We start from the raw sequence: 26,976 nt of genomic DNA, 5'->3' as shown, positions 1-26,976 counted from the left end.
ACCATGACACTGCCTCCACCAAACTTCATTGTTGGGAGGATACAATCAGGAAGGAACTGTTCCCCTGGCATTTGCCACACCCAGGAAGAGCCATCAAACTGGTAGAGTGCAAACCTCAACTCATCTGTCCATAGGACTGTTTTCCACTGCTCAACAGTCCAGGATTCACACTCCTTACACTATGTTAATCGCCGTCTAGCATTTGTTGAGGTGATCAATTCTGTTGAACTGTTGAGGTAATTCTCTTGAATGCGTCATCTTGCATGTTTTTGCAATTGTCTGTTCGAAGTCCAATGTGCATATTTATAGCAGGTTCTGTGAAATGTTGCATGCATAGGACCTGTTTCCCCATCCATGGAGGAATGTCTAGATATTAATGGTAGGGCAGTGTATATGCATAATGCATCTTCACTGTGTTTGTCCATCCGTCTGCCCAATAATGCATTGGCATTCCAGTCAGCACAGGGTTTACCAGGAGGAAGTAGTTCTTGCTCGGCTACGCATAGGACATTGTCACCTGACGCATTGTCATTTAGTAATGAATGCCGTTTATGTTTTACCCATCTGTCTGAGCCTTATACGCTCAGGCAGATTTTATCGGACAATGACAATGTGTCAGATGTATTCAGGTTTTTACAACTGGTTAATCTATATAGTTTTATTTAGATTACTTTAATGTTTAATATGTTATAACTGTTTTTATGTCACACTTTTTTTTATAATATATTATTTTATACCCTTAGACGGTGCATAATAGCCTTAGATGCTGATGCACCATAAAACTCTAACCAACCGAATGACCATCTGTCCATCAATCCACATGTAACAACTAGACTCCCAGATAGATTTTTAGGAAATTTTATATTTGGGTCTTTTAGAAAGATTTCTAGAACCATCCCAAATTTCATTAAAATTGGACCAACAGAAATCAAACAATTATTATTTCTTTGTCCAACTGCATGTAATAACCTGATTCCCATGAATGGATTTTTGATAAATTTTTATATATTGCTCTGATAGAATGATTTGAGGATACATCCTAAATTTCATTAAAATTGGACCAACAGAAATCCAGCAATTATTATTATCTTTTTCATAAATATCACATAGGCTATCCATATATTGTATATCGTAATTTCGTAGTTAAAGATCTAGATATTATTTTTGTTACCATATGCTAGTTGGAGGAATGAATGGACAACGTGGCAGAATGCAGAAGCAAAATTTTCTTGGTTTGCACATAAAACTCACTGCTTTCTGATCTTTTTTTTTTTTTTTTGTTAGAAATTATGAATTTACTGTTCACCTGAAATGTAACGCACTGCATAAACTAACTAAATTGTTTTTAATTATAAAGAACCCTTTTCAAATAATAATAATAATCTCAATATTATCTTCCAATGTTGAACTACTTCTGCTAGAGCTAATGCTAACTGCATCAGATGTGGAGTTGGACACCAGATTAGATTTGGCATCAGTTGTGAGCAAGAGCAGTTTAGTCAGATTGTTCATTTAATTATAATAGGTGTGGGAATATACATATATCTCAACACTTTGTAAACCCAAGTGTCAAAAGTGTTACAAAAAAAAATGTAGAAAAGTTTTACAGAAGATGACTTCTAGAAATGTTTCTGCTGTGCTTGGAAGAAAAATAGGGAACAATGTGTGCAACATCAAGGCAATTATTTTGAAGGGGACAACTTGTAAGGTAGTAGTAGTAGTGGCATGCGATGCAAGAAAGCAAGTGTATGAGCTAATGCAGCATCAGCCAAAAAAAAAAAAAATCACACCATTCCCTCCAAATGCCTGTCCAGTTCCTCCTTAAATTTATTCAACCTATCAACTTCCACAACGACAGATGGAAGTTTGTTCCACCAATTAACCACCCACTGGCTAAAGGCAAATTTCCACACATCTATTCTACATCTGTCTTTTCTTAATTTGAATTTATGCCCCCTTAGATTCGTAATCTGAACAAGTGGAAGGATCCCATCAGAATTCAGCGTGCTCAACCCATTCAAGGCCTTATGCAACTCAATCAGATCACCGCGCAGGTGCCTAGTCTCCAGCCACTGCAATTTGCAGAACTTAAGTCTCTCTTGGTAAAGGATCCCTTCATTCCCCTCACCAATCTTGTTGCTCTTCTCTGAACTCGCTCAAGCAACTGTACATTCTTCCTAAAATGAGGCCTCCAGACCTGTACGGAGTACTCAAGGCATGGCCTGACCATTGCCTTATACAGAGGGACAATCACCTCCTTTTCCCTGCTAGCAAAATTCCTATATATTATTGACAAAACCCCATGACCTGACCTGACAGCCTGTCTGCATTGCTCAGAAAACTTCATATATGACTGCACAATTACTCCCAGGTCTTTTTCAATTTCTACCACCTTAAGTGTAGTACCACACAGTTGGTACGTTTCTCTGGGGTTACTTCTACCCATATGCAGTACTTTGCATTTGTCAAGGTTAAACTTCAGTTGCCACTTCTTAGCCCATCTGCCCAAATTATCTAGATCCTGTTGCAGTAGCACACTGCCATTACTGTCATTAACAACCCTGCCAACCTTTGTATCATCTGCAAACTTCGACATTAAGCCTGATATACCTTCATCAATATCATTGATAAATATATAAAACAACAGTGGACCCAACACCGAACCCTGTGGGACTCCACTAATAACATTAGTCCACGAAGAGCAGCACCCATTGATTACCACCCTCTGTCTTCTCCCACTTAACCATCCTTTTATCCATTATAGCAACTTACCCTTAATACCATTCTGCTACAATTTGTACAATAGTCTTCCATGCGCAACAGTATCAAATGCTTTCCTGAAATCCAAATATATGATATCAAAATTATTTTTTGCATCCAGTTCCTTTGTAACCACATCATAATATCCTATCAAATTTGTCAGACAAGACTTTCCCTTAACAAACCCATGCTGTGTCTGAATTATTGCTGCGGTCTTGTCTAGATGAGCCTGCAATGCATCTTTAATCAGTGACTCCATTATTTTACCCGGAACAGAAGTTAAACTAACTGGTCTGTGATTACTCGTGTCACCCTTCGATCCTCCTTTCTGAATTTAAGACTTGAAGGAATCTGCAAGGCTTTAGGGGGTAAATTTCTATCAGCATGGCCCACACTTGTAGGTAGAAGGAATTTGTTTTGTAGAGACGGGATACACTTAAACAAAGGTGGTGCAAAAGTTTTTGCCAGTATTATTGAGGATACCTTAAAGGTTCGGGGAAACTGCTAGTTAGGGGGGAATGTGGGTAATACTGACACGCGTTTATCTGATAATATTGGTCAATGTAACTCTTGCACATACCTTAAGAGTTCTTATCTGTTACCCCAACTGGACGTATTATCTAGATGTTCTGGGGGCAAAGACGTTTCACGTGAGCGGGTAGCTAATATCAGGGAAGAGAGCCTAAAAAACTTCAAGGGTTGTGTTAGGGTTGTTAAATATACAAGAACAGTAAATCTTAATTGTTTATACAGTAACGTTAGAAGTGTCGTCAATGAAATGAGCGAATTTGAACTGCTGGGTAAAACAAGTAACGCGGACATAATAGGGCTTACAGAGACGTGGTGCCACCCGGAAATTGGGGATGATGAGTTCCAGTACGTCTTGTATAATGTATTTAGGAAGGATAGAGTAGATAGAAAGGGTGGTGGGGTAATGCTTCTTATCAGTAGCAGTCTGAGTGCGACGATAGCTTTCCCAGATTCAGACATTTCACATGCTAGTATAGAGTCTGTATGGTGTGAGATAGTTGGAAACAAAGGTATAATGCGAGGAGTAATCTACAGACCAGGTGATTGTGAAGATTATGACAAAACCCTCTACATGCAAATGGAATGGGCAAGTAAGCGTCAATGCCTTATTATGGGTGATTTCAATTTGCCTCTAATTTTGATTGGAGTAAATGGGAAGGAAACTCGACATGGGGAACAAAAGTTTTAAATTAACTAGATGACTGTTATTTGTATCAACATATCAGGGAAAGCACTAGAGAAAAGAATATCCTAGATCTCATCATCACACATGAATCAGATGACATAACAGGGCTGACAGTAGAGGAACCAGTAGCAGGAAGAGATCAGGGAGTTCTACGGTGGATGATGACGAGAGAGGTAGCAGAAGTAAAAGGCAAAGGAATGGGTTTTAATTTCAGAAAAGGAAATTACGATGACTTAAGGTACTGCATGGCCTCTATTAACTGGGTAGATATCGCGCTGAGAATGAATACAATTGAACTGTGGTATGCTTTTAAAACATTAATCACAGATGCCTTCAATGCGTATATACCATTAAAAAAATACTCCACAAGAAGGGTTCCAAGTTGGATGAATAGTGAAGTTGCCACATTACTTGAGCAGAAAAAGGTGGCATGGAAAGGTTACAGAGCAATAAAAAGTACTGAAGCCTATAACAGCTACAAGGTGATGTGTAATAGAGCCACAGAAAAGGTTCGACAGGCAAAGGCAGTTTATGAGAAATCACTAGCAAACAGAGCAAAGAGGGGGGATAAAGAATTCTTCACATATATAAATGCCAAGAAGAGCAGGACAAACCAGATTGGACCTTTACGTAAGGGAAAGGGGATAGTAATAAACACACCAGCTGCCGTTGCAGATGAACTCAACAGTTATTTTGCATCGATATTTACAAATGAAAAGCCTTTTGTGGCAATGGGAAATTGTGGGAGAGAAGTTAAAAAATATGTAATTAATGATATTGAAATTTTGCAAGATTATTTAATGAAAAAACTTTCGAGCCTACAGACCAGTAAGGCTCCTGGAGTTGATGGAATATACCCTATAATCTTAAGAGAGGCAGCAAGCGAGTGCATTGAACCATTGAGGCTAATTATGCGAGCATCACTAGACTCTGGGGAGATTCCCTTGGACTGGAAAAGTGCAAATGTATCTCCCGTACATAAGGGTGGCTCTAAAAGTGAAGTTGGAAATTATCGACCTGTCAGTCTGACTTCAGTAGTAGGGAAAATCATGGAGGCAATGATCAAGGGTGGAATTCAGGATCATTTGGATCGAATTGAAATTCTCAAGGATACTCAGCATGGTTTTGTAAAGGGAAAATCATGTTTAACAAATCTGGTTCACTATTTCGAAAGGGTCACTCACGAGCTGGATTTAGGAATAATTTCGACATTGTTTATTTAGATTTCAGCAAAGCATTTGACTCAGTCCCACATGAGCGGTTGCTTTATAAGCTGGAACAGGTTGGAATCACTGGGAAAATCCTTAGATGGATAGAAGGATGGCTTCAGGGCAGGAGGCAGAGGGTTGTGATAAATGGCTATTCCTCAGATTGGGTTGAGGTAAGAAGTGGGGTTCCCCAAGGATCAGTATTAGGACCACTGTTGTTTTTAATTTTCATAAACGACTTTGATGAAGGGATAGAGGGCGTGATGTCTAAATTTGCAGATGACGTTAAAACTGGTAGAGTAGTTAATGATCACTGTCAAGCTGAGCTTCTTCAGAGAGACCTAGATAGACTTCAAGAATGGTCAGAAAAATGGCAGCTGTGCTTTAATCCAACAAAGTGTAAGGTATTACGCCTGGGAAACAGTAATCCCAAAAAAACTTATTCACTTGGTGGAGTTCAACTAAACCCAGTACTGGAGGAAAGGGACTTGGGTGTTACGATACGGTCAGACATGAAATTCTCTGAGCATTGTAAACAGGTTGCAAGGAAGGCCCATGGTGTCCTATCGATAATCTATCGAACTTTTGCAAGTAGAGATAGGGATGTGATAATCCCATTATATAAAGCTTATGTTACACCACACTTGGAATACTGTGTTCAAGTATGGAGACCGCACCTAAAGAAAGACATCGAGCTTCTTGAAAGGGTGCAAAGAAGGGTAACTCGCCTGGCGAGATCGGCAAAAGGGCGTCCTTATGAAGAAAGACTTTGAATATGTGGGTTGCAGAGTTTGGAAACTAGACACCTTAGAGGAGATTTGATTGAGGTGTTTAAGGCTCTGAGAGGCATCAGTAAAATGAATGAGGACAAAATATTCAAGATTATAAATGATGCTAGAACTAGGGGACATAAATTCAAGTTACGGGGGGAAATGTTTAGATTGGACTGCAGGAAGTTTTATTTTAGCCAGCGAGTTATAAATTACTGGAATAAGTTGCCTTCATGGGTGGTAGAGGCTGACAGTTTGGGGAAATTCAAAGGTCATCTGGATAGTACTTTCGGGTAAGGGAAGCGCATAGGATGATAGGTTTAATTTCCTTTTTATTTATATTTTATTTTATTTATATATATATATTTTTTTATTAATTAATTATTATTATTTATTTATTTATTTTATTTATTTATTATTTTTTTTTTATCATTGTTTTGTTCGGATTTTTTTTTTTTTTTTTGGCTGGTGCAGCATAAGCCATAGGCTTTCTTGCACCATGCGGCCGTTACTAATACTAATAGGGGATACATTTGCACATCTCCAGTCCGTGGGAACCTCCCCTGAGTCCAAGGATGCTCTCATAATTATGGCTAAGGGTTTGCTTAGTTGCTTTGCCACCTCCTTTAATATAACTGGATAGATCCCATCCACCCAGGTGCTTTTCTTATGTTTAACTTCAACAATTCTCCTCCACTTTGCTTTCAGTTATTACAAAATCATTAAGTATCCTGCTACAATTTGATAACCTTCTGCCATTTTCAAACCTTAATAATTCCTTGTGTGTGAATGTAGACGCAAAATTCAGTTTGTTTGCTATCTGAGCAGGATCATCAACAGTCGAACCATCGATGTCAAGTGGACCAATCAGATTCATCCCCTTCCTTTTAGAGTTTATATTAGTAGAGAAATCCTTGCTGTTTTTCTTAGCATCTTTTGCCAAGGATTTCTCGAAATCTGCCTTCGCCTGCCTAACCTCCTTTGTGACCTGATTACAGACTAGCTTATATCTGCCATAGGCTTCTGAGTCACTTGATAATTTATATGCATCTCATGCATTTTTCTTCTCTGTTACGAGTCTCATTAGTTCATTAGATAACCATTTAGGCCTAAACCTTGAACAATATTTCTTAATAGGTATGAAACTTTTAGTAGCATCCACGATTAATTCCTTGAAGCTTCCCACTTAGAATTTACTGTTGGTAACATCGTCAGTTTATCCCACTGTACAGAATTTAAAAACTGTCGGAGACCACTGTACTCACCTTTACGGAAGCAAAAACCCTTTCCTTTACCCCTGATGGTAATTAAATCTTTAAGTAAATCCCACATCAGTACACTGTGATCACTGCTGATAACCAGATCAAGAGTATTACTTTCTCTGGTTGCCTCTCGAACATGCTGCTGCAGAAAACAATCATCCAGTAAATCCACAAAAGTCTGACTAGTGTGTGAGTGACCAACCCACAAGTTCAAGTCAATATCTGGGAAGTTAAAATCCCCCATTATAAAACATTCCGATTTACTAGCCCTCTCTATTTCTCTGTACAATTGTTCATTGTACTCATTTGTGTCATTAGGCCTATAACACACTCCTAATCTTATTTTTGCTTTCACAGTGCTTATGTCACACCAAACTGACTCAACAGTGCACTGTTCGTCTATATCAACTGGATGCACTTCTTTTGATTTTATGTTTTTCTTAATTAACAGCATAACACCTCTTCCCTTTCTATCCTGTCTATCCTTTCTGTACACATTGTATTCCCCAAATTCCAGTTCAGCATTCCTTATATCTGTGTGACACCACGTCTCTGCTATCCCAACAATATCCGCCTTTGATGTCTTGACCAAAACTTCAAATGCATCAAATTTATTTACTATACTTCTAGCATTGGTATACATGCAAGCATACATGCTCCTACTCCTATTCCTAGTTACCCTAACACATCCCATATACCCACCTATTTCAGGATGACTGCCATCCATCCATCCCTGAAACCCCCAACACCCCACGCTCCAGGTTGCTACTTATTCTAATAGAAGTTGTGCAATAATCACCTTCACCTCTGCCTACGGCTACTGTTAAACTATTAGTCCTTGTATTCCCCCAAGCTATCAGTTTTCCGACCCACGTAACACTGCCTCGATAGCATCAGCAAATATTCTTGCACCCTTTCTATTTAAGTGTATCCCATCCCTATAGAAGCAGTCTCTCCTGTTAACAAGTACAGTCCAGGCTGAAAAAAATTGTACCCCTTGAGCCTTGCACATTCTTTCCAGGGCCGAATTGATCGACAAGGCTCTCATCATATACTCCCTTCTATCGTGTCTGGGCAGAATTGCAGACACTTTCAAATTCAACCCTAATTCTCGGCTTTTGTTCATCAGTGACCTGTACTTGTTAAGTCATTCTGCCAGTCTCCTACTCCTAATATCATTAGTGCCAACGTGTACAACTATATCACCTTTTGTGCCCTTAAAAGATGATATCCGCTCTACAATGTCATCAACCTTTGCCCCTGGCAGACATACCCTGGTCCTGTTCCACCTATCCTTTTTACAATATGATATGTTTCATTGTATGATATATTTCATTGTATTTATTTTATTGCAACAGAAATATACAAAAATAAATAAATAAATAATAAAGGCAAGAAATTCTTAACTTTATTATTTGAAAAGGAGCTCAAAATATTGAATATAGTTTTAAACAAACAGTTTTAATTTAATAGTAAGTAAAAAAAAAATTTGCTATTAAAAACACATGAATAGAAATTTAAACAGTACAGTGGCTTGGTATAACTGGTCATGCAGTCCATGACTGGAATGCATGCCACTGATTCTCATATCGATATTATTTATATGTTATAGTTATTAGTATGAAATGAATTTAATTTCTGAGCATATGAATAATAATTACAGCAGAAACTGCATAGAAATATCAAATGTTTACCCTCCATTATATATTTACTTGATTAGCTAATGAAAGCAGCTGTGTATACACTACGTTGTGTAGAGTTAACTTGCGCAATTCTTATTAATTGAATATAAGGGATTTTTTTTTTTTTTTTTTTTTTCCCAATTTCATTTAAGCGAGCTAGTAAGCTGGTTGCCACCTGTACTCTCATACATATGCAACTAGAGTTCATCTGCTTATGAGAACATAAAACAGAACAAACCAGTAGTTTTATATAAAAACAAAGCAGAGACCCCACTTTTTGGGTCAACTTAAAAAAAAAAAAATGAAAGAAAGAGAGATTCAAATCTGAGAGAGTGACCTTTAGTCTTGCAGTGGGGATGGGGTATCACAGCCCTCACAAGATTGTAGGTCACTACTATCTTGTTCTCATAATACCACACTCTGCATGGTCAATCAATCACATACAGCATAAACACTAATTCCTGTTAAGTACTAACAGTTATTATCTGCATAGGGCTGGGAACCAACAGCCCCACAACAGGGACAGACAATCCCGGGCTAGATCTTCCCACCAAGTAACAGCCCCACTGACACTACGTCAGCATCAATCAATGGCAATCAGCCTATAATACCTCTCCTAGTAGGACTGCTGGGCCACCTCACCCACCAGAGCACCTTAATCAAAGTCTGTCCTCTTTCTAACTGCATTAAGTGCACGTTCGAAGTTGGGACATGATCTGCTTACAGCAGCATGCTCTGAGGGGCATCTCCTCCTGTGTATGCACACCTGGGAGGTTCAGTTAATTTCATACACTCCTTATAAGAGTGCTCTTTGCCTCCACAGTGCCTGCAGAAGGCATCTTTTACAGTACCTTACCATGACCAAAGGTCAAGCAGCTGTGTGGAGATCAGATAGTCCCACACCCTATGCAAAAACCAGTCAATGAATATTCTTGCCTTGGTTATCAGGATCTTCCTAACAAAACTCCAGGACACTGTACCACAAAGTTAAAAGTTTGCCTATCTTTCATCTTATTTCTAGCCACCACCTGTACTGTTGATCTAAATTGATCTTCAGAGATCCCCCGAGTCCTTCAGGTTTCCTTCCCACAAATGGTTCACAATATGTTGTTTAGTGACTTGGCATTCCACATCAAATGCCACCACCTTTGGTCTTAAACTTGGAGGTCAATTAACCTCCATTTCCAACTCAGTCATCGTCAGGAGAATGGTTAATCTTGTTTCCTCATCAGTTGGCATCTCAATGGCCACCCTCTTATCTTGGATTGGTTTTAAGGACAGAACTTTCCTATCTTGCAACACAGGGCACACTGACTTCAGCAGCTCTGCTTGGATTTGTCACTATTGCTGTATCTATCAGACACAGCCTTCATGATAAGAGTTCTAGGCTTACCTTCTTCACTCTGTGGCTCAGCCTGACCACACGCGCAAAGGTCCTTGGAGTATTCTGGACAAATCCTTGGGGTTGGGACATACTTGCAACAAGCTTCTGTTTGTCTATCTCCAGCTGTAATATCCTGTGGTATTAGGGCTGGAGATAGATAAATAATATGCAATGTACTGCTTGTCCATCTTAATGTATTTTCATATTGATATTATTTATATGTTATAGTTATTAGTATGATATAAACTTAGTTTATGAGCATATGAATAATAATTACAGCACAAACTGCAGAAATATCAAATGTTCACCCTCCATTACATGCCTACTTGATTAGCTAATGAAAGCAACTGTATATACACTAATTTGTGGGGAGTATTTGTAATATGCAATTTTATTAACTGAATATAAGGGATATAAAATTGAATGAAAAATATAAAATATCAAATGTGATGTGGATAATCCTAGCTGTAGTTTATTTGTTGCTAATTAAAAGTGAGCTAATGAAGTACTGGATAATGTTGATAGTTACAAACAGGAGAAAAGTTGTTAACAAAATAGAAAGAAATACTGCACACAGTACTTACATAAATACTGTTAGAAAAGTTTTTTGTAATAATTATCATAATAGAAATAGATGACCGTCAGTAAACAAAATTCAGCAATGTTATTCAAAATGACAACCTCCTAGTCCTTACACAATACTTCAATCTATCACACAACTTACTAGCATCCAATGAAATACTGGCTACAGCTGTGACCAATGATTGCTCAATAATGTCAATATTAAGATGTATTTTGTACTATAACTCCATATGTGGCCTTAATATGGCCCAGCAGGTTAAGGCTTTCGGAAGACCATTCTGAAAAATGAAATGAAAATAGTTCAAAAAGCATGTAGGCGTCTGTGACATCTTCATAGTTCATATCCCACAAAACCTCAGGTGGAGAGAAATAGAGGATAACCTCTTACTACCTTATGTATAACTACAGAATCCTGGAGTCACAAAAAAAACCCCACACAAACATAAGTTTGCACATAAACTAAAACTAACAACTCTTGTTGTTGGACCTAAACAATAATGGCTGTGTTTTGCTTTTAAAGTAGGTTTTGCAACAATACATAAGTGAGTGTTACTGGTGCCATTACATGTATAAATGCATAGGGTCTGTAAAGCTTTATCTAATGAATTTACAACAGTTCACAAAAGACAAAGAAAAAAAAGAAAAGAAAAAAATGCAAAAAATAAAACGAATATACCATACAAAACACTTATTACATTAAAACTCACCTGCAACTGAAGGTTAAATAAAAGCAACCCAAAACAAAGGAACATCACTTTAGCCATATACATCATATCTGGATGACCTCCCACAGTACGGATAATTAAGTTGTTGGACTTAAAGTAAATAATGGCATACTTTACACCAACAACAATAAGAATAGGAGCAATAACAGCTACCACTATAAGTCTGACCTGAAATTAAAAGGATTTAAGACTTTGTTAAACAGAAAAATTATAGAATATAAAATGTCTTACAAGTTTCTGAATCTTCCCTTAAAATGTTCACACCAGGGTGACCATTCATCAGGTGGAGTGATCCACCAGTAGGTTGCCACTTGCCTAGTTGTGTGGGCAGGGTAACCCACCAGTGTGTTGCCTCACTTTTCTTTCACCAGCTTTACTAATTAATGTCTGAAGAAAAAGTTTTTTTTTCATACTTCCCACCTTATAGACAAGTTGTAGTCTGTGCAAGAAGTGCAAGAATCAAATATTTAAATTTTTTATTTAAAAACTAATATACTTTGCTCAGTAAATGCCTATTGGGCAGAATAACTCATTAGTGGATCACATACTGTCTAGTTCTGTGGACAAAGTGACCTACCAGTGGGTTGCTAAATATTTCAAACTATAGAAATTTATGTGAATATAACTGATAATTTGCCTCCTGCACTTTATACTTCACATTCCATATATTTAAGAATATACTGACAAACTTGCAAAGTTTGTTAGTATATTATTATTAAATTATGTATATTTCAAAATATATTATCGAAAAAAAAATTACCATGATGTTTTACAAAAAAAATTAGCAATTTTTGAAATTACTTTATTTTCCTTAAAAAAATTAAAATATTCTGTCCTATGTCAATTACAACTTTTCTCTAAGTTGAGAGTATGATTTTCCCCATAAAATCTGCAACAATATATGAAATTCTAAGCACTTCAAAGTGCTTTTCTTTCTATTTACTACCATAAGTTATTACTTACCAACTTATAATTCTTACAACAATATTGTAATTGATGCAAGAATAAGATTGGAAAATGCAATAACACCCTCTTACACTTTTTAAATCAATGATATTTGATAGGAATAATGAATTATTATTATTATTTTCTTTTATTATATCATACAGGGTGGATGCCCTATGTTCTTCTATATACTCTGATTGAACACTTTTAGATATTTAAAAAGGGCTTTATTTTTTATTTATTTTATTATTTTTTTACTAAATAACTTTTCATATTTTCTTATTATTCCAAAAAGCATCATGAAACTTTTTTTAACATTGATGTGCTTTCTGAACATCAGAAGAAATAAATTTTCTACTGCAGCACATAAAAGGTAACTGGACACTAGGAGGTTGCTCTCTCATTTATATCAATGCTATCAGGCAAATAAATTCACTGGTGGGCTGCTGCATTTTTGATAGAAATCATCTCTAATTATTCATTACTACATATCACAAAGTAAGTGAACTTATTTAATGTCCTTTTACTTTCTAAACTGATCATGACAGAAACAACATGAAATGTGCACAAATGTGAATCTCAGCATCCATTACATCAGCAGCATTTATCTGACTGAGTGACCTACTCACTGGTCGCCATGAAAACTTATTTGGTGAGACAACCCACCTGTTGTTGTTTGTTATTTGGTTTTTAGGAGCATTAGCAACTAAGGCCATATTGCTCCGGGATATGCGGTGGTCATGCTCTGACCTTTCCGCATCCTCCGTATTTGGTGGTGACGGGCTCGAACCCCGGTCTAATCAAGGAGCGTGTGCTACGCACTGGTGCTCCTTCCCACCTGGCTACGGATGCGCCTGCACACAACCCACCTGTGGGTTACTGTAATTAATACTTACTTGGTGTAGAAATTAGCTCCAATATTTGTCTAGTAATATTTGTCTGTTCTTACTAGAACAGACAAATTTCATCCAAATACACTTATCCACAGGGCTATATGTGCAGTTTTCAGCCTAGCATGAACATGTTAAAAGAGTTCTTAGAGGAGGCACAGACAAAAAGTTTAAATCTTGAAATAAATTTCTTATTTGCAAAGGAAATTGCTAATACTAAGTATAAACTCAAGGTAAAACATGTAAATAATACTATAATCTCATAAAAGGATGCAAATAAAACGAATATTTGGAAGGAATTGAAAATAAAATTAACCCATAAAAATGGATTCAAAGGAGTCAGTAAATGATATTTATAATGACATTTTTTGATAATAATATTTATATTATAATGAATACAACTGACAATTATGCACTATATACTTGCATTAGGAATTATTTCGGTAAATAAATAATATGTCAAAAGATAAAAGCATGATTTAACTAATAGTATAAGTGGGGCTTTTTTTCCTACTGGAATGCAAATTTTCCTGGGGGAGGACCCCCACCTTTCTTAGGTGAATTTCCTCAGTGTTCCGGAATTTTATATTTTACAAAAAAAGTCCTGAGTGTAAGCTGTAGAACATAAACTTTACCTGGAAAGGAAAGAATGTTTTTTAATATTCTTATAAATTCTTATAATTTTTAATAATTTAGCGATTTTTGGAAGTTACGACTCCCAGTGTTGGCGCCAATATTGTTGAACTAACCGCCATATTGTAGTCTATAAGAAATAGACTAACGTATATATATCTCGAACTGATAGCGAAGGAATAAAGTAAAACTAGATAGCATAATACGAAGCACTGTATTAGGAATCTGTTAGCTTATTATACTATTATCAATTAATCAAAAATATTATTAATCTTATTAAATTTCATTGTTTATTAAATTGTATTTAAACGTAAATCATGACCCAGAATAGAGCTGCGAAGCAAAAATCACAGACAAGCAAGAGTGCTGTGGCTTGGGGCAGAAACGAAGGGGGCGATTCTCCAACGCATCACAGTCTCAAAAAATGTGCGAAATGTTTGCCAACCTTTCTAAAACAGGACATGATCTAGCCAAGGAGGATGCTTTCGTGTGTGCAAGGTGCTGGAGTGTCAAGAAATTAGGCACCAACTCAGCGTTCTGATGGGCGTCTATGAGAGCTTGAGGTGCAGGGTAAATGCCCACAAAGAAATTAATAAGAGGGGCCCATCAGGCTCTTAGCTCCCAGTTCAACGACAGAGCTCACTTCTGTGCATCAGGAAACACAGAGGCAATCTCCAAGGCAGAATGCACTGGTCCCAAAGGAACTAGTTATTGTTGGTGACTCTACTGTCAGGGAGACGGGGAATATAGTATGTAAGAAGGATAGGTGGAACACAACCAGAGTATGTCTGCCAGGGGCAAAAGTTCATGACGTTGTAGAGCAGATATCATCTTTTCAGGGCACAAAAGGTGATATTGTTGTATATGTTGGAACTAATGACATTAAGAGTAAGAGATCTGCAGATTTACTCAACAAGTACAGGTCAATGTTGAAAAAAAGTCGCGAGTTAGAGTTGAATGTGAAAGTGTGTGCAATTCTGCCCAGACACAATAGGAGGGAGTATATAATGAGAGCCTTGTCAATCAATTCGGCCCTGGAGAGATTATGCAAGGCTCAAGGTGCAGAATTTTTTCAGCCTGGTCTGTGCTTGTTGACAGGAGAGACTGCTTCTACAGGGATGGGATACACTTAAATAGAAAGGGTGCAAGGATATTTGCTGATGCTATCAAGCAGTGTTAGGTGGGTCAGAAAACTGCTAGCGTGGTGGGATACACAAACTAAAAGGTTAACAGTGGCCGCAAGCAGAGGCAAAAGTGATTCTTGCACTGCAGACTGGAAAGCAAGGTAATGGAGATTTCCAGGACTGTTGGGAGTCATAGTGGAACAATTAAATACATGGGCTGTGTTAGGGTGGCTAGGAGCACGAACAGGTGCATGTATACTTTGCATGTACACCAATGCTAGGAGTGTAGTTAATAAATTTGATGAGCTTGAAGTGCTAGTCAAGAAATCAAAGGCAGATATTGTTGGCAGTGCAGAGTTGGAATTTGGGGAGTACAATGTGTATAGGAAAGATAGACAGGTTAGGAAGGGAGGAGGGGTTATGCTGTTAGTTAAGAAACATAAAATCTAAGGAAGTGCATCCAATTGATGCTGGTTTTTTTTTTTTTTTATTTGGTAGTTGTTGGCGCATTGGCTTCTGTGGCCATAATGCACTTCCCAAGGTTTTTGCAGTACTTTGATCCAAGCCCGAGGAGGGGTTTGAACCCGCGACCTTTGGGTTGCTAGGTAGGCACTTTACCCACCTGGCTAGCCCGGTCAGCCAATTGATGCTGGTGGACAATGCAGTGTTGAGTCTGTTTGGTGTGAAATAAGCACTGGGAAAGGAAAAATGAGAGTAGGTGTGTGTTATGGGACTAATGAATCTGATGAGTATAATAAGCAATTGTGAAGAGAAATAGATTGGGCCAGTAAATCAGAATGTTTTATAATGGGGAATTTTAACTTTCCAGATATTGACTAGGACTTGTGGATTGGTCACTCACACACTAGCAAGACTTCTGTGGATTTAGTGGATGACTGTTTTCTACAGCAACATGTTTGAGAGGCAACCCAAGGGAGTAATACTCTTGATCTGATTATCAGCATTGATTATTCATGCATTAAGAATCTGCAGATAAAGGAACCACTGGGTGACAGTAATCACAAAGTATTAATGTGGGAATTATTTAAAGATATAACTACCATCAAGGTTAAAGGGAAAGGCTTTTGCTTTTGTAAAGGTGACTACAGAGGTCTCAGACAGTTTTTAAATTCTGTACAGTAGAATCAACTGATGATGTTACCAACAGCAAATTCTAAATGGGAAGCCTTCAGGGACTTAATTTCGGAGGCTACTAGGCTTTTCATTCCAACTAAGAAATACTGTTCAAGATTTAGGCCTAAATGGATGTCAGATGAATTAATGAGGCTAGTGGCAGAGAAGAAGAATGTATGGGATGCATATAAAGTATCAGGCGACACAGAAGCTTATAGCAGGTATAAACTAGTCTGTAATCAAGTCACAAAGGAGGTTAGGCAGGCGAAGGCAGATTATGAGAAATCTTTGGCAAAGGATGCAAAGAAAAACAGCAAGGAGTTCTTTACTTATGTAAACTCTAGAAGGAAAGGGATGAATCAGATTAGATGACTTAACATAGATGGGATGACTACTGATGATCATGCTCAGGTAGCTGATAAACTGAATGAGCATTTTGCATCTACATTCACATGAGGAGATATTCAACGAGGGGAGTGCCAGAAGTTTATCAAACGCTAACAGGGAGCTAAGTGATTTTGTAATAACTGAGAGCAAAATGGAGGAGAAATTGTTGAAGTTAAACATAAGGAAGGCACCTGGTGTGGACGGGATCTATCCAGTTATATTAAAGGAGGCAGCAAAGAAGTAAGCAAACTCTTAGCCATAATTATGAGAGCTTCTTTGGACTCAGAGGAGGTCCCCATGTACTGGAGGTGTGCAAATGTATCACCAATTCACAAAGGAGGTTCAAAAGGTGACACAAGTAACTACAGACCTGTTAGTTTAACTTGTGTTCCGGGGAAAATAATGGAATCACTAGTTAAAGAAGCATTGCAGGATCATCTAGACAAGACTGCAGTAATAGTTAAGACACAGCATAGGTTTGTCAAAGGAAGGTCTTGTCTGACCAATTTGATTGGTTACTATGATGTGATCACAAAGGAACTGAATGCCAAAAATAATTTTGATATCATATACTTGGATTTCAGGATAGCTTTTGATACTGTTGCACATGGAAGACTGCTGTACAAATTGAAGAGGTATGACATCAAGGGTAAGCTGCTACAATGGATAAAGGGAGAGTTGAATGGGAGTCAACAAAGAGTGCTGATGGTCAGGCCACACCTAGAGTACTGTATACAGGTCTGGAGGCCTCATTTCAAGAAGGATGTAGAGCTGCTGGAATGAGTACAGAGAAGGGCAACAAGATTGGTGAATGGAACAAAGGGGTGCTCTTATGAAGAAAGGCTTAAGTTTTGCAAATTACAGTGTCTGAAGACTAGGCACCAGCGAGGTGATCTGATAGAGGTGTATAAAGCCTTGAATGGTTTGAGCATGCTCAATGCTGATGGGATTCTTCCTCTCGCTCAGAATAATCACCTGAGAGAGCATAAATTCAAATTGAGGAAAGACAGATGTAGGATAGACATGCGGAAATTTGCCTTTAGCCAGTGGGTGGTTGGTTGGTTGGTGGAACAGACTTCCATCCCTTGTCGTGGAAGTTGATAGCCTAAATAAGTTTAAGGCTCAGCTGGACAGGCATTTTGAACGAACAGAGGGGTGAAGTGGAAGTGGGTTTTTTTTTTTTTTTTGGCTGATGCTGCATATGCTTGCTTTCTTGCATCAGATGCCTCTACTAATGCTAATGCTAATCAATGGACACTGCTCTTCGTGGACAAATGTTATTAGTGGAGTTCCCCAGAGTTCGGTGTTGGGCCCATTGTTGTTTTGCATATTTATCAATGATATTGATGAAGGTATATCAGGTTTAATGTCCAAGTTTGCAGATGATACAAAGGTTGGCAGGGTTGTTGACAACAGTAATGACAGTATGCTACTCCAACTCGATCTAGATAAGTTGGGAAAATGGGCTGAGAAGTAGCAACTGGAGTTTAACATTGACAAATGCAAAGTACTGCATATGGGTAGCAATAACCGAAGAGAAACGTACCAATTGGGTGGTACTGCACTCAGGGAAGTGGATAGTGAAAAAGATCTGGGAGTAATTGTGCAGCCAAATATGAAGTTTGCTGAGTAGTGCAGACGGGCGTCCAGGGCAGGTCATGGAGTCTTGTCAATGATTTATAGGAATTTTGCTAGCAGGGACAGGGAGGTGATAATCCCGTTATACAAGGCAATGGTCAGGCCACACATAGTGTACTGTGTACAGATCTGGAGGTCCCATTTTAGGAAGGATGTAGATTTGCTAGAACGAGTACAAAGGAGGGCAATGAGATTGGTGAGGGGAACAAAGGAGTGCTCTTACCAAGAAAGGCTTAAGTTCTGCAAATTGCAGTGCCTGGAGAGTAGGCACCTGCGAGGTGATCTGATTGAGGTGCATAAGGCCTTGAATGGGTTGAGCAAGCTGAATGCTGATGGAATTCTTCATCTTGCTCAGACTGAGAACTTGAGGGGACACAACTGCAAATTGAGGAAAGATAGTTGTAGAATAGATGTGCGGAAATTTGCCTTTAGCCAGTGGGTAGTTAAATGTTGGAACAGTCTTCCATCTTTTGTTGTGGAAGCTAATAGCCTAAATAAATTTAAGTCTGAGCTGGACAGGCATTTGGAAAGAATGGAGGGTTTTTTTTTTTTATTTCTTTGGCTGATGCTGCATAAGCTTGCTTCCTTGCATTGTATGCCTCTACTAATGCTAACTTGTAAAAAGCAAAGTAATACTCTCTCTTAAATAAATTTCTCTTGCCACTGCTATCAAAATAGCAATAATGTTATGGCTGCCCTCAAAACATATGGAAAAGAATAAAGAATGGAAAAAAAAAGGAACTTGTTAAATTCAAGTTTAAATGGATTACATGCATTACTGATTGACACACACACACACACACACACACACACACACACACACACACACACACACACACACACACACACACACACACACACACACACACAGTAAACTCTCATAATAACACTCCTGCTTCAATCCCAGAAGTCTGTCTGAATTTCACATGTGTATGACCCAACTTGAATATAATCAACACTGGCTAGATAACATGTTATAGTTCAATAAAGGTCACTTTTATAAAGCCCAGTGTTAATAAGCATAAGCATTTTTTTTTTAGACTGAAAAAAAGCAAAATGCAATAACTGAAACCATTACACATGACATTACATTGTTAACAGGAGAGATTGCTTCCACAAGGATGGAATACACATAAACAGAAAAGTTGCAAGAATATTTGCTGATGCTATCGAGGCAATGCCACACTGCTGCACAAATTGGAGCAGTGTGGCATTGGAGGCAAATTGCTGCTATGGATAAGGGGTTGGTTGAGTGGCAGAAGACAGAGAGTGGTAATCAATGGACACTGCTCAACGTGGACTAATGTTATTAGTGGAGTTCCTCAAGGTTCAGTGTTGGGTCCGTTGTTGTTTTCGGTGTTTATGAATGATATTGATGATGGGATATCAAGTTTAATGTCCAAGTTTGCAGATGATACAAAGGTTGGCAGGGTCGTTAAGGACACTACTGACGCTATGCTGCTGCAACAAGATCTGGAAAGGTTGAACAGATGGGCTGAGAGGTGGCAAATGAAGTTTAACATTGACAAATGTAAAGTACTACATATGGGAAACAGTAACCCCAGAGCAACGTATCAACTCTGCGGTACTACACTGACAGTGGTGGAGAATGAAAAGGACCTGGGGGTAATTGTGCAGGCAGATATGAAGTTCTCTGAGCAGTGCAGACGAGCTGCAAGAGTAGCTCATGGTGTGTTGTCAATGATATACAGGAATTTTTCTAGCAGGGATAAGGAGGTGATTATTCCCTTGTATAAGGCAATGGTTAGGCCACATCTTGAGTACTGTATACAGGTCTGGAGGCCTCATTTCAAGAAGGATGTAGAACTGCTGGAACGGGTACAGAGAAGGGCAACAAGATTAGTGAATGGAACAAAGGATTGCTCTTACGAAGAAAGGCTTAAGTTTTGCAAATTACAGAGTCTGGAGACTAGGCACCGGCGAGGGGATCTGATAGAGGTGTATAAGGCTTTGAATGGTTTGAGCATGCTCAATGCCAATGGGATTCTTCATCTTGCTCAGAATAATCACCTCAGAGGGCATAAATTCAAATTGAGGAAGGACGGATGTCGGATAGATGTGCGGAAATTTGCCTTTGGCCAGCGGGTGGTTGGTTGGTGGAACCGACTTCCATCACTTGTTGTAGAAGTTGATAGCCTAAACAAATTTAAAGCTCAACTGGACAGGTATTTGGAACGAACAGATGGGTGAAATGGGAGTGGGGTTTTTTTTTTTTTTTTTGGCTGATGCTGAATAAGCTTGCTTTCTTGCATCATATGCCTCTACTAATGCTAATGCTAATGCAATGTTAGGCGAGTCAGAAAACTGCTAATTTGGGTGGGGATTTACACAATAATAGATTAACAGTAGCCCCAGGCAGAGGTGGAAGTGATTCTTGCACTGCTTTTATTGGAATGAGCAGCAGCCTGAAAAGCAAGTTGCTGGGGATTTGGGGAACTGCTAGGTGTCATCATGAAACAAGTAAATACATGAACTGTGTCAGGGGAACTAAGAGTAACAACAGGTGCATATATACTTGCACTGCACCTCCGTTGCCAGGTGGGCAGGAGCAGCAGTGCGTAGCACATGTTTCCTGATTAGACCGGGATTCAAGCCCATGCCCACCAAATATGGAAGATGCGGAAAGGTCAGGGAATGACCACTGCATATCCCCGGAGCAATATGGCCTTAGTTGCTAATGCTCCTAAAAACCAAATAACAAACAAACATATATACTTGCATGTATGCCAATGCTAGGAGTACAGTAAATAAATGCGATGAATTTGAAGTGCTGGCCAAGAAATCAAAGGCAGATATTGTTGGGATATCAGAGATGTGGTGTCACACAGATATAAGGAAGGCAGATTTGGAATTTGGGAGTACTGGGCAATGTTGAGTCAGTGTGGTTTGAAATAAGCACTGGGAAAGCAAAAATGAGGGTAGGTGTGTTTTATAGGACAAATGACTGAATAATGAATAACTATACAGAGAAATAGAGTGGGCCATTAAATCAGAATTTCTTATAATCGGATTTTAACTTCACTTGTGGGGTGGTCACACTCGCACACTAACAAGACTTTTGTGGATTTATGGATGATTGTTTTCTACAGCAGCATGTTTGAGAGGCAACCAGAAGGAGTAATACTCTTGATCTCATTATCAGCAGTAATTATTCATGCATTAAGAATTTACAGATAAAGGAACCATTAGGTGGCAGTGATCACAGATGGGAGATTTACTCAAAGATGTAACTACCATCAGGAGTAAAGGGAAGGGTACTTTCATAAAGGTGACTACAGTGATCTCAGAGATTTTTAAAATTGTATACAGTGAGACGAACTGATGATGTTACCAACAGCAAATTCTAAATGGGAAGTATTCAAGGAATTAATCTTGGAAGCTACTAAGCTTTTCATACCAACTAAGAAATACAGTTCACGATTTAGGCACAAATGGATGTCAGATGAACTAATGAGACTTGTAGCTGAGAAGAAAAATGTTGGGTTGCATATAAACTATCAGGTGACACAGAAGCCTATGGTAGATATAAGCTAGTATGTAATAAAGTCACAATTTCTTGTAATCTGCCTTTGCAAGCAAAGGCAGATTATCTTTGGCAATGGATCCAAAGAAAATAAGCAATGACTTTTGTACTTATATAAATTCTAGAAGGAAGAGGATGAATCAGATTGGGCTACTTGATATCGACAGTTTGGCTGTTGATGAACCTGCTCTGTTAGCTGACAAACTGAATGAGTAGTTTGCATCTACATTCCACATAAGGAATTCTGTGGGGAAGTGCAGGCCAGAAGCTTATCAAACTCTAACAGAGAGCTAAATGATTTTGTAATAACTAAGAGAAAAGTGGAGGAGAAATTGTTGAAGTTATACATAAAAAAGGCACCCAGGGAGGATGAGATCTATCCAGTTATTTCAAAGAAGGCAGCAAAGGATGTAAGGAAAACCCTTAGACATAATTATGAGGGAATACTTGGACTCAGGGGGAGATCCCCACAGACCGGAGTTGTGCAAATGTATCTCCAATTAACAAAGGGGGGGGGATCAAAGGGTGACATGAGTAATTACAGATCTGTTAGTTTAACTTCTGTTTCAGGGAAAATAATGGAGTCGCTGGTTAAAGAAGCACTACAGGATCATCTAGAAAAGATGGCAGTAATAATTCATCAGACACAGCATGGGTTTGTTAAGGGGAAGTCTTGTCTGACCAATTTCATTGGATACTATGATGTAGTCACAAAAGCACTGGAAGCAAAAAATAATTTTTATATCATATATGTACTTGGATTTCAGGAAAGCTTTTGATACTACTGCACATGGAAGACTACTGTACAAATTGGAGTAGTATGGCATTAAGGGTATGTTGCTACAATGGATGAAAGGATGGTTGAGTGGGAGAAGACAGAGAGTGGTAATCAATGGCCACTGCTCTTTGTGAACTAACATTATTAGTGGATTCCCCCAGGGTTCAGTGTTGGGCCCATTGTTGTTTTGTATATTTATCAATGATATTGATGAAGGTATATCATGCTTAATGTCAAAGTTAGTAGATGATACAAAGGCTGGCAGGGTTGTCAATGACAGTAAGCTACTGCAACAGGATCTAAAAAAAGTTGGGTAGATGGGATGAGATGTGGTAACTGAAGTTTAACATTGACAAATACAAAGTACTGTATATGGATAGCAGTAATCCCAGAGAAATGTACCAACTGTGTGGTACTACACTCAGGGTAATGGAGAATGAAAAAGGCTTGGGGGTAATTGTGAAGTCAGATATAAAGTTTTCTAAGCAGTGCAGACAGGCTGCCAGAGCAGGTCATGGAGTCTTGTCAATGATATACAAGAATTTTGCTGGCAGGGATAAGGAGGTGATTATCCCCTTCTATAAGACAATGGTCAGGCCACATCTTGAGTACCACATAGAGGTCTGGAGGCCTCATTTTAGGAACGATATAGAGTTGCTAGAATGAGTACAGAGAAAGGCAACAAGGCTAGTGAGGGGAACAAAGGGGGGGCGCTCTTACCAAGAACAGCTTAAGTTCTGCAAATTGCATCTGGAGACTAGGCATCTGTGAGGTGATCTGATTGAGGTGTATAAGGCCTTCAATGGATTGAGCAGGCTCAATGCTGATGGGATTCTTCCTCTAGCTCAGATTACAAACCTGAGGGGTCATAAACTCAAATTGAGAAAAGACTTTGTAGAATAGATGTGCGAAAATTTGCCTTTAGCCAGGGGGGTAGTTGATTACTGGAACTTCCATCTATCGTTGTGGAAGTTGAGAGCTTAAATAAATTCAAGGAAGAATTGGACAAACTTTCGGAGCGAATGAATAGGTGAAATGGGGAGGGTTTTTTTTGTGGCTGATGCTATATAATCATGATTTCTTTTGTAAAAGAATAAGAGAAGTTTACCTCAATATTACATGTAGAACACTTCCATATGATACTCTCCAGAAATTAAAAAATATAACATTACAGTAAAAATTAAATTGAAAACAATTAAAGAATCAAAAATATTACATTACAGCAAAAAATATTTTGAACACGATTAAAGAAACAATTGAACACAATTAAAAATTAAGTAAAAAATTAATTAAAAGAATTTAACGAAAATACTGAAAAACGATTTTCCTTCCTTTTTTAATTTCTGGAGAGTGTCATATAGAAGTGTTCTACGTATCCTATTGAGATTAACTTCTCTTATTCTTTTACAAATATTGAAATCAACATAGAATGTATTGAGCATCACAGCTCTGGTTTATACTATCAGTTAATCTTGATTTTTTGTAACATATGCCTCTGCTAATGCTAATGACAAGGAGGTAACAGTATAGTGCAATTTCACATCCACTTTTAAAACTGGACTGTATTTTTTAAAGAAATTTCAAAGCAGCCATCCATGTGATCCAGATTTGAATTCTGCTGCTTATTGGTTATGGGGGTTATCTAAAAGTTGTCTCAAATACAAAGAGATATAAGGAATGTGTTCCATATCCCAAAATCAGCTTTCCTCTGCTGGTCATAATTTCATTACTCGAATTGGAAGTGTTACTGATTCAGAGGTAAGACATTCTGAGCAATATGTGTATCCATAAAAATATTACAATCAAGTTTTATGTAACAATAAAATTTGGTTATTATATTTTTCTGTATATAAATTAATATGCTTACATCAAAATAAAAAATATTTACATATTTTTATGTTATTACTTTTTTTGATCACCCTGTCACCCTGTATAATTAAATAAGAATCATCTACATAACTCATTCTTTTTCTACACACATTTCCAGAAATTATAGTTTTCTCTTTTTTAAAATTTATTTTATCAACTATAGGAACACTTAATTAATGTCACACATTCATTCTTGGAAAATAAGACATTACTCAAAATAACAATAATCCAAATTAATCAAAAAGGCAATGAGTGTACTGTGTCTGTAATTGCGCATGCATACTACATCTGATTTATCTGTTTTGCTGGATAAAAATCTGAACAGAATGAAAGAAAAATTGATATTCTCTTTGATGCAACGATATACAGGATAATTCAAAAAATGAAAATAAATATTTTGAAAGTTGGTACTACTTGAAAATATAAACAAAAATGTCTAAAGAAATTTTTTTTCTTAAAATACCCTTATGAAGTTATAAAACCTCAAACTTGCAAAACTTTTATTACTTTTACTTTTATTTTTTTCTGCTCTAGAAAATGCATATGACAGTCAATAAATATAATATAAAGTGCAATGTTCAGTGTTCAAATGCTCAGGCAATTTGTGCAGACCAATCAAGTTTTCTCCCCAATGCCAATCCACTGAACCCCACCTGATATCAGATTTGCTTGAGCATATACAGATTCTCTCCAATCAAAAAATACAGAAAGTGCAGGTAAAGCAACCCTTTGGCACGAAAAAGTTGTTCATTGATACACTCAAAGGAATATCCAGATCACCAACACAGTTGCAAAGGATCCAGGAGTGAAGAAATTCTGCCTGTCTTTCATTGAAATACTTGACCCTGCTGAATGTGGTATGGATGCAAATTTGGAATATGCAGTTGTTATTGGAAGGGATTTATTAGCAAAAGGGCTACTAAAGGGAGAAACTATACCTTTACTGTTATTTTCAAGAGACAGGAAAAAAATATAATAAAATACAATGTAAAATAAATAAAATAAAATAATCAAATTAAGTCATTGAAAAATCAAGCAAATAAATTAGTCCTTTTCAAGTAAGCAAAAAATTCAGTCAAATTTACATCATTTCCCAGGATGTGATTTAATTTTATAGCTAATTTACTCCCTTAAGTGTATTTGAAAACATACAGGTCTAGCAAACCAATAGATAAGGTCAATGAGAACTTGCTTCATGGTGAGCAGTGACTGAAAATGCACACAGTGAGGGGAAGACTGCATGTGAGTATATATAAAAAGTGTTTTATTGAGTGTCCTGTATTTATATCTATTGTTGCATATACACTTCGCATATTACTCAGGCTTCAGATGGAATCTGTTAAGGGATCTGTATGGCTGAGTAACAGTTTGAAAGATTTTCCATTAAATGATCTACTTACTCATTACTCAGAATTCCAATATGTACGTGCAGGAATCCAGTAAAAACATATAATAAAAGTTTGATCGACTTTTCCAAATACATTAACAGTGACCAGATATGTTTCAAATATACTCCAGAGGTTATCTTTCTATTGCTGATACTGACTAAGAGTTCATATATGCTATGGTCTATATGCCAAAAGATCTTTTAAGATATAGCTTGTTTGTTTATAGGTTTATTTGAATATCAGTAGATGTGGCTACAGTGTGCCATATTTATAGTATAAGGTGTCATTGGTTAGATGTGTGTTATGAAATATTGGATATGCTCTGATAATATATAATATTTAGAGAATATACAGGATGATTCACTACCAGTGCGACAAACTTGCAGGAGGTGTAGGGGGCACAAAGACGAATCGGAATCACATAGCATTGCAGGGTCCGAAATGCCTTCGTCATGCGGGAGGTCGCATGAACAAAGAAGCAAAGAAAAAGAACAGAAATAGCAACTCGTTAGTGTAACAGAAATCATTTTAATGACAAGTTTTACATTGGCAAAAAGCCATGCTACAGAAGGTGTTTGAAAGTTCGACCAGAAGCAGTCACACAGGCTTCACAGTGCCGCCGCATGGAATCCCTAACGTTCTGGAAGATTCCTGGCATGTCTCGAATCTCCCCGGCAGCTACAGAGATGCAAGCAACGAGGTCTTCAACTGAATCGGGGGGGATCTCTCGTACACCAATGTCTTCATTTGACCTCAGCAGAAGAAGTCCAGGCATGATAGGTACGATCCAGGCACGATCTAGCAGGCCAATGAACCGGACCACCACAACCTATCCAATACTGTCCAAATGTAACGTTTAGGTGTTGGCGGACATCATTGGTGTGATGTGGGGGGGGGAACCCAATAATGCTGGAACCACATTGAGCGGTGCAACGACTGAGGAACATGTGCTTCTTCAATAAGTTCGGGCAGGACTTGCTGTAGAAAGATCAAGTATGCCCTACCGTCCAGACGAGGGGGCAGAAGGTACAGTCCAATAAGGTGATCTCCAACAATG

At 37.9% G+C, this 26,976-nt stretch overlaps 1 protein-coding gene across 1 annotated transcript in view; it reads right to left on the bottom strand.

Annotated features, from left to right (window-relative positions):
• LOC150088723 (uncharacterized) overlaps positions 1-26,976 on the bottom strand; it is a 96,349-nt gene that overhangs the window by 38,169 nt on the left and 31,204 nt on the right. The window contains exon 4 of the mRNA XM_090370292.1: positions 11,572-11,757. Within this exon, the coding sequence (XP_090226418.1) occupies positions 11,572-11,757 (186 nt within the window). The remainder of the gene's footprint in view (positions 1-11,571; positions 11,758-26,976) is intronic.

This window comes from Mastigoproctus giganteus, chromosome 3 (assembly GCF_048544385.1).
Source record: "Mastigoproctus giganteus isolate SK-2022 chromosome 3, ASM4854438v1, whole genome shotgun sequence".
Lineage (NCBI taxonomy): Eukaryota > Metazoa > Arthropoda > Arachnida > Uropygi > Thelyphonidae > Mastigoproctus > Mastigoproctus giganteus.
The sequence above is the reverse complement of the archived record's forward strand: the minus strand, read 5'-3'. Positions and strand labels throughout refer to the sequence as shown.